Below are 9,327 nucleotides of genomic sequence, written 5' to 3'. Positions count from 1 at the left end.
TCAGGTGATATACATTGCATTTCAACAATCTTGTACATGAATTCCATATCTATGAGATCTTCACAAAGATACTAATGACATCTTGACAACTTAGTACTTCACCAATAGGTCCTGTTCAGAATCACATAGTGAATCCGAACTCTGACTTTCTCAAATGAGATTACGTAAGCTATGAAATGACATGTCTCATTTCAGGATTGAGGTAAGCATGATGCACTTCATACATAGTGAGTTCGAGACATAAGAGGTTAAATGGTTTGTTCTTATTCTGTCTCTAGAAGTGCACTGGTCAATTCAGTACCTTCAGAAGATACCTAGAAGAACTATAGAGTCTCCAACTCTCAATGTCCTATAACCAGACATCATAGATTCTCCTAATAATCGTACTAAGATCAATAGTCCTTTGATCTTTAGATTGCAAATATACTGTTATGAAGAGTTTGTTCATGCAAATCTACATTTGTCTCTTCATATGTTGTTAGGTTTGTTTATGGACTAAAGACTAAGGTTTTACCATAAAGCTTCAAACAGACAAAGAAGAATGAATGAACGTTTCAACTTTTTCTAATAAATAAGCAGTTACAAGCAAGAGTCTTTGTAAGACTATATTACATCAAATGTACACAAATAGAGACTACAACTCTTCTTGTGGGCACCATTGACAACAAGCTCGAGCCACAATAACTCTTCGTAAGTCTAGTCGCCAAGGCTCGAGCAACTGCCACGGGCACGCGATCTTGAGGTTCGGAGAGGTGTGCTCCAAATTCACTATGCATGTCTGGCCCTCTTGGGGAGAATATGGTGTTGATAGCCACAGCGTCCGTCGAGGATGCCGCTCTGATGACATGCCCGCGCCGAGAGTTATGGGGACGGAAAATAGAGATCTAAGGGATCGCCTCGCTTCCCGAAGGGAACCCCAAGGGGAAGACCTAAGGGAGAGCCTCAACACCTATCGTGGAACCACCGAAAGGGTCACATTAGGACACAACCCCCCCAACGTTGTCGACCAAGCTTCCAAAGAAAGGCGTGTTATCACTCTCACCGCCCCGGTCGTCGGGCCCGCTATGACTTGGATATGATAACAATGATCCAGAGTCTTCAAAACCAAATCATAGAGATGCGAGATATGGGGATATGCGGCCATAAGCCATACAATAGGATGGAGGCATCCTATTCGCCCTTCATCGGCTAAGTCCTCGCACGACCGTCTGGCGAAAACTTTAAGTTACCGATGATTCCCCAATACGACGGGCGATCTGACCCCAATTTCCACAGACAGCACTACGAAATGTGGATGCTGATGCAGGGGCAACCCGATACCACACTCTGCCAAGCCTTCAGCTTGACCCTCGCAGGTTCAGGTATTGAATGGTTCAGAAGCCTTAGGCCAGGCAGCATCGCATCCTTCCAGGCGCTTAGAGAGGCATTCCTAGCCAGATTTGCCACGCTCGTGGCGCAAAAGAAACCCAAGTCCCACATGTGGACGATAAGGCAAGAGAATGATGAAACGCTGCACGAATACCTCTCCAGGTTCACGGAGGAATCGCACAAGGTCGAGGGGTTCGATGATAAAGACGCCATCACTGCTATCACCGAAGGGGCCAGGACGAGTGACTTCTTAAAGTCAATTGTGGGGAAGGCCCCGAGAGATATGGCCAAGCTAATAGTGAGAGCCAGGACCGACATTGGGATTGAAGACTACCTTCAGGGGCGAAAAGGTGGCGATCGTAACAGCCACCGTCGTGACGAGCGAAGTAGCGACCACCCGGATTAGCAAAACAAGAGAAACAAGGTCATTCAGCTCCCTAGCAGCCGTCTTCCCCTAGGTTACGACAACCCCTCATCGATGACTTCAGAAGACAATCATTCACCCCTCTCAACACGACGCCGGATCAGATCTTGACTCTGCATAGGGATAAACTAGGGTCGCCGGCCCCATTGAAGAAAGATCCCGAAGCTAATACTGTGAGTATCACCAAGATCACGATCACATAACCTCTGAATGTTTTCAACTTAGGCGGCAAATCAAGGCATTAATCCAGGACGAAAAACTCAAGGAGTTTGTAATGCGTACCGCGGGGGTGACAACCCCGACCGAGCGCCTACCTCAACAAAGAAAAGGGAAAGGACTAGCCGCGGTAGCGGCCCATGGAGCAAGTGATGAGCCAACAAGCTTGAGCATGAATATAGTCAAGAAGATTATAAGAGGACCGGATTACAGAGATTCCCACAATCAGCGAAAGAAATATCTGAGGGCCGCCGAGGCCTTGGACTACATGAAGCTCGATGGAGTAAGACCCCCACCCGTCAAAACTCCTCTCTACGATTTTTATGGGGAGAAGGTCTGGATCGAGGGGTCCATTGATTTACCAGTGACTTTCAAAACACGGGGAGACATCGAGATCACTCGCATCGTAACGTTCCTCATTGTCGACGAGCCTGTGGCATACAACTTGATCATCGGTCGACCGACCATCGTCGGCCTCAAAGCCATCACGTCGGTCTACCTGCTTATGATGAAATTCCCAATTGAAAAGGGCATGGCTCACATGATAAGAGATCAAGCCATGGCAAGAACATGCTACATCCGATCTGTAGATAGCAAGATGGTCGTCAAAGAAGAGGAACATAAAATGGTGAGCACGGTGTACCAACTCGGAGACGAGTTCCCATGCAACATCAAGGCAGGCGGCACATTTGGAGAGTTGGATCAACGAGAAGAAACGGTGCGTCGTAGGGTTGAGATGCTTGACGACTTCATACCGGTCGTGTTGGACAGCTTCCCTCTCCCAAGAATCGAACAACTCATGGACAGAACAGCGGGCCATGAATTACTGAGCTTCATGGATGCATATTCAAGTTATAATCAGATCCGAATGCATGTGGACGATCAAATCAAGACGACGTTCGTCACCGATCAAGGCCTTTATTGCTATAAAGTCATGCCATTCAGCTTGAAAAATGCCGGCGCGGCCTGTTATCAATGGTGCCCACCAGAAGAGTAGTAATCTTTACTTATGTACATTTGATGTAATAAATGTTGTCAATGGTGCCCACCAGAAGAGTAATAGTGTCTATTTATGTACATTTGATGTCATATAGTCTTACGAAGACTCTTGCTTGTAATTGCCTATTCATTTAATAATAAAGTTGAAACATTCATTCATTCTTTCTTTGTTTGAAGCTTTATGATAAAACCTTAGTCTTTTAGTCCATAAACAAACTTAACAACTTACGAAGAGACAAATGTAGATTTGCATGAACAAACTCTTCGTAGTTTGCTTAAAACGATATATTCGCAATCTTAGGGTCAAAGGACTATTGACCTCAGTACGATTGTTAGAAGAATCTATGATGTCTGGTTATGAGGCATTGAGAGTTGGAGACTCTATAGTTCTTCTAGGTATCTTCCGAAGGTACTGAATTGACCAGTGCACTTCTAGAGATTAGATAAGAACAAACCATTTAACCTCTTATGTCTCGAAGTCACTATGTATGAATTGCATCATGCTTACCTTAATCCTGAAATGAGACATGCCATTTCACACCTTAGTATTCTCATTTGAGAAAGTCAGAGTTCGGACTCACTATGTGATTTCGAACAGGGCCTATTGGTGAAGTACTAAGTTGTGAGTATGTCATGAGTAACTTTGTGAAGTTCTCATAGATATGGAATTCATGTACAAGATTGCTGAAATGCAATGTATGTCACCTCATGCTTTGTTCCTTGGAGTGTGAATAAATGAACTGGCCAGTGTCCAAATTGAGTCCTGACTCTTTTGGATGAAACAATGTGACTTGTTAGCTCCTCGTCAATACATTGTTTCTAACTTATTCAGAAGCGACAAAGGAGTTGAGGAAATAACAGTTAGAAGGGTAAAATGGTAATTTAGTAAATCCCGACTAGCTGATGACATTCATGAAGGGTAGCATAGATAATATTCAGTGGATCCGCTCATTATAATTAGGTCGAATTCTTGAGTAGAAAACAAATTCATTTGAACCGAGAGATTTTCAGTGTCAGCTCTTTAGTGGAGTCAGTTGGCATTAAGCTAAACTTGGAAAAGGTTTGTGAACTTTTGAGTCCAAGTGTTTAGCTCAAGCTTTGTTCATTTGGGTCCATGAGGTCACTGTCACGAATCACATCGATAGGAATAGTTAAACTGGAAGCTAAGTCAAAACAAGAACAAAAATAGTTAAAAGGGTATTTTTGTCTTTTGAGACAAAGGATGAAATGAATGTCAATAAATTTTTTGACAAGTTCATTTGATGACTTAATGTCACTCGGCCATGACTTGATCATTGGGCCTTGTGAATTAATTTCATTTCATAAGAATTTTATTGAAAATTCTTAATGGGCCTTTTTCATGTTCTCATGAATAAATGAAGAAGCTTCTAGAAGCTCCTTCTAGAGACATGTTGGGCGCCCAACATACCTAAGGAAAGAGAGTTTATTTTGTGCATAAATGCATTTAGATACTTGCCAAAAGAAAAAGAGGAAACAAATTTGCATATGCATGCATAGGGGAATCAGCCATGTTGAGAGAAAAGGCAAGCCATGAACAAAATTGGAAACAAATCAAGGCTTCTAGAAGTCTTGTGTTGGCCGAGTGTCTCAAAGGGAAAAAGAGGAAATTGGCTCATGAATATGTGATATTCTATAGAAGAGGAAATTACCTTATTGAAGGTGAGACCTCTCCTATAAATAGGAGCCTCATTTCCTCACAATTCATTCATCCAAGTTTAAGAGATTTGAGAGACTCTCTCTCTAGAACTTGTGGCCGAAAATCCTCTCTCTCTCTCTCTAGTTTATTTTCAATTTTTTCTTGTCTTGGCACTTAGGTCCTCACTCGACCTAGTGTTTAGCTCTGCGACTTCAAGACTTGTTCTTAAGTCGTAGTGTTTAAAAGTGCCCACTCACTAATTCCTTTATTTCTAGTGATTTAGTGATAGAAACTTTCGTGGTTGCTCGAGGTGCCGAGGAAAGGAAGAGAGACGTGCTGCGAGGGGAGACGAGCGTTGCAAACTTTCCAAAAGCTTCTTCAAAGTTCAAGCTTCAAGAAAGGTTAGTAAACTCTTAGCTCATATTGGTTTTTAATTACATGTACTTGCTTCTTTGTCTAGGTTAGTAAAAACTGGTTTTACTTGAAAAGAAATTTTTTAAAATTCCGCCTCTTCCCGAAGCGTTTAATCTTTTTCTTAAACCCTAGATCAATTCCAACAAATGGTATCAGAGCTATGGTCAAAGATTAGAATGTACATGTATTTAAAATTATGAGCTTGAAAATCGTTTTCGAAAGTTTACTATTTTTGTGACAAGTTAGAATTGTAATCTTAGATTTTTCTTAATTTATTGCTCTTGCCTTTAAATTAAAAATCATGTTGATTTTCTATGAGTTTGGGATGATATTAAAACACATTAGAATCAGTTCTAAAAGTTTTTAATTTTTTATATTGAAAAACGTGTTTTAAAGGTTTGAGAAATTTCGGTAATTTTTGTGACTAGTTACCTTGTCTTTCTAGTTTCTTTTATTTACCGTATTCGTTTTATGCTTGTTGTTATTTCTTTTATGCCTCGTTATTACCCTGCTAATAAAACACAAATAAAATCTTTAACAACCTTCATAAAACGTTCCGTTACACTCGATTCTTTTTCGCACCTAAAAAGGACCAAAGTTTTAATTATTTCTTTTTCTTCGAGCTGGAGTAAACCCGTATTAAAAGTGGCATAACTCTCTGCTCAGAAATTTAAATTTAATAATTCTTGAATCAAATTAAAGCTCTGTCTGTCCTCTGTCTAATGCCACCGCTTTCGGCTCAAAAGGACATCGGAGCTGCCAGATATGGCGATTTTACTCCGAGGTGCGCGGCTGTCTGAAACTCCAGTTTTTTTTAGAAATCCGGATTTTCAAACCCCACTACCATGAGTTATAGAACTCTAATGAGAAAGCTTTCTTGAGCAAAAATGTTTTTCATATGATTATAAACATGATGTGTAAGATTAAAAAGTTTTGATTTTTGAAAGATTAATTGAAATTGAGTTTTTACAAAAACTAGTTTGAATTTTGAAAAACCGTTTTCACTTTCAAACTTGAAAATATTTTGTCACCCAAATCAAATAAGTTTTCAAAATGTTTTCAAAACTATATCTATATCACATATGTTCAAAATCTATATGCTCTTGAAAATTTGAGTGGGAGGTCTCTTTGTAGACAAGCCGAAAAATAAAAAGATGTGTAATCTCAAACTTTCAAGTGTTCGAGTGAGTTGAAGTTCACACTTCCCTCATGCACTTTCCCGAAACAGAAAATAGGAAAAGATCGAGTATGTACCTTGTGCCTTTATGCACTAATACTACTCTGAACATGTCAATCTAGGATTCTCTTCTAGTTGTCCGCTCTGTCGCTCTCTAACTAGGAAATTTGTTTCCGAACTTATAAGAGTCGATGAACCAACTCCAAAAACTAAGTGGGAGAGTTATACTTGTTGTTTGTAACCCACGATCTCCAACACTAATGAAAGAAGCAATTAACGTGGGACTAAGAGCCGCTCTTGCGACCCTCACTTAAATGGGAGTACTCCAAGGCGTTATTGCTTCGATCATTGCTCAATGAGCTACGTCCGAGCGTGAGACGATGATGGCAAGGCCTCCCTTTGGGGGATTGTTTTTCAAAGTTGACCTTTTGGACTAAGTGGTTGGTTGCACACTTAGGCTCAATCCCTAGTAATCCTCCCTTGAGGCTCTGCGAAAGGATGTGAGTGATCAAACCAATTTAAAAGGTGGCTAGTCAAAATAGATGTATTGACATCTTGGCTTAGCATTAATGATGTGTCATTTACTTATAAAAGGAGATTTTTTGCGGCCTTCTCTTGAGGGAGTAAATTATCGTTTGGTTTATAACACCTTTGGATTTTATAAAAGTCTTAATAAAACTTAAATCCTAAACCAAAGACTAATCATAAACTTGTTTCAACTTATATAGGCCATATGTCTCTCAACCATCTCTCTATCTTTCTTTCCTCGATCAAACTCGAAAACGAAAACTACGTAGATTCAAAACGTAACCTCGACATAATACCTACCGTTAACAAGCACAAATGGGTACTCACCACCCCGTGTCCTCCTCTGACGAATGATGATTCAACTTAAGAGGACAATGACGCCTTAGCGGCCTGGCTTCGATACGATGAGATTGTGAGGTGTTATATCTTGGCATCTATGAACAATGTGCTGAAAGAGCAACATCGTGACATCGAGATTGCCACTGACATGCTCTACAATTTCCTTGAGATGTTTGGAGGGCAAAGGCGTCAAACAAGGCAACAAGCAGTCCGACAGTTTATGAACTGTCATATGAAGGCTAGGACTCCTGTTAGAGACTTTATGATACTGATCATTAGTTTTCTGAATAGAATGGAAATCCTAGGATCTGAGATTGATGGGAAGAATGTCATAGATATGATCTTAGAAACTCTCCCCGCATCTCTTGATACCTCCAAGATGAACTACTCCATAAACAAGCTAGAGTACACTGTTACCAAGCTTATGATGGAACTTCACACTGATGTAGGTCTCACTAAGAGAAAGAGGAATCAAGGAGAGGCACATGCTACTTAGCAAAAAGCCTCCGCCTCTAGAACTAAGAAGAGACCTCACAAGGCCGATAAAAAGAACTGTACTGCCTATCTCAAAGCAAAGGAACATAGCATTGTACTAGTTACTGAAGCATGCTTAGTAGCTGATAATGTATCAACGTGGATTCTTGACTCCGCTGCTACTAATCATATTTATTGTTCCTTGAATGGTTTTAAGAAAACCAAAAGCTTAGAGGAAGGCGAGTTCTGTTTCAAATGGGGTGATGGGAGCCTGGTGTCTGCGAAGGCTGTGGGATCTGTGACATTGTCTTTTGAAGACCGTACTATAAACTTGAATAATGTTTATTTTGTTCCTACCTTTGGTAAGAACTTAATATCCGTTGCTCGTCTTCTTGAGCAAGATTATTGTTTAAAGTTCATTAAGAATGGAATTCGTATTTCGTTTCCTGATAATTCTTTTGTCACTGATGCATGTATGAAGAATGCTCTTTTTTACATCTATCCCACTCAACCTTCTCTTTTAGACACCGAAATAGATAACGATCTAATTAGGGAGCCAAAGAGGATCAAACTTTCTGAATCCTCCGATCTAACAAAATCAACGTACCTATGGCACTTAAGACTTGGTCATATCAGTCTAGATAGGATTAAGAGACTTGTGAGGGACGGTCCACTCCAAGCCTCTGCAATAGGTTCACTACCTACTTGTGAATCCTGCATAGAAGGAAAAATGACTAAGCGACCTTTCTCTGATAAGGGTCGAAGAGCCACTGAGTTGCTGGAACTAGTACATTCTGATGTATGTGGTCCGCTCAACCAACAGGCACGTGGAGGATACGAATACTTCGTTACCTTCACCGATGATTACTCGCGATATGGGTTTGTCTATTTGCTTAAACACAAATCCGAGACCTTTAACGTATTTAAGGTCTTTAGGGCTTTAGTGGAAAAGCAAACTGGCAAAGTGATCAAAACCCTTCGATCTGATCGAGGTGGTGAGTATATGTCTGGAGAGTTCGATGACTTTCTTAAAGAAGAAGGTATCGCTTCTCAGCTTACCGCACCTGGCACACCTCAACAAAACGGAGTGTCAGAGAGAAGAAACCGAACTCTTATGGAGATGGTTAGATCAATGATGAGTTACTCATCACTCCCTCTTTCCTTTTGGGGATATGCCCTCGAAACAGCCACTTATATTCTGAACCAAGTTCCGTCTAAAACGGTTCCTGGTACTCCTTATGAACGATGGATTGGCCGTAAAGTGAATCTTGGCCGCATCCGAATTTGGGGCTGCCATGCACACGTGCTGAGGAAAAAGACTAGCAAGTTGGCTAGTAGGTCAGAATTGTGCCTGTTTGTTGGATATCCAAAGGAAACCAAAGGTTTTACTTTCTATAGTCCCGAGGACGATAAGACTTTCGTTAGCACGAATGCTCGTTTCCTTGAGGAGGACTTTATGAAAGATGCAAAACCTAGAAGAAAAATTGTGCTTGAAGAAAAGTTGGGTGAGGAAGCTTCTACCTCATCTGTAAGAACTGTTCTTATCCCAACTGAAACACAACCTAACTCATCAGAATCTCGTCAAGTAGTACTTCGACGTAGTGGGAGGGCTACTCAAAAGCCTGACAGGTACATGTCTTATGGAGACTCTCTTGTAGACGTCTCCGACATGGATGACCCTGTTTCCTATAGCCAAGCGATGGCTTGTTCTGAATCAAACCTTTGGCTTGA

The 9,327-nt window shown here is 41.0% G+C and overlaps 2 protein-coding genes across 2 annotated transcripts; both read left to right on the top strand.

Moving 5' to 3' along the window:
- The first annotated feature begins 1,231 nt into the window (after nt 1-1,231).
- Nucleotides 1,232-1,774, top strand: LOC149402442 (uncharacterized). The gene has a single exon (XM_089608380.1). The coding sequence runs from the start codon at nt 1,232-1,234 to the stop codon at nt 1,772-1,774; it is 543 nt and encodes a 180-aa protein (XP_089464506.1).
- Nucleotides 1,775-2,066: 292 nt separating this feature from the next.
- LOC149402441 (uncharacterized) lies at nt 2,067-3,005 on the top strand. Its single transcript, XM_089608379.1, has one exon. The coding sequence runs from the start codon at nt 2,067-2,069 to the stop codon at nt 3,003-3,005; it is 939 nt and encodes a 312-aa protein (XP_089464505.1).
- Nucleotides 3,006-9,327: the final 6,322 nt, after the last annotated feature.

This window comes from Urtica dioica, chromosome 3 (genome assembly GCF_054948205.1).
Source record: "Urtica dioica subsp. dioica isolate 48M chromosome 3, U.dioica_male_clone48M_v1_H2, whole genome shotgun sequence".
Taxonomy (NCBI): Eukaryota; Viridiplantae; Streptophyta; class Magnoliopsida; order Rosales; family Urticaceae; genus Urtica; species Urtica dioica.
Note: the sequence above shows the minus strand (reverse complement) of the source record. Positions and strands in the feature narration are given on the sequence as shown.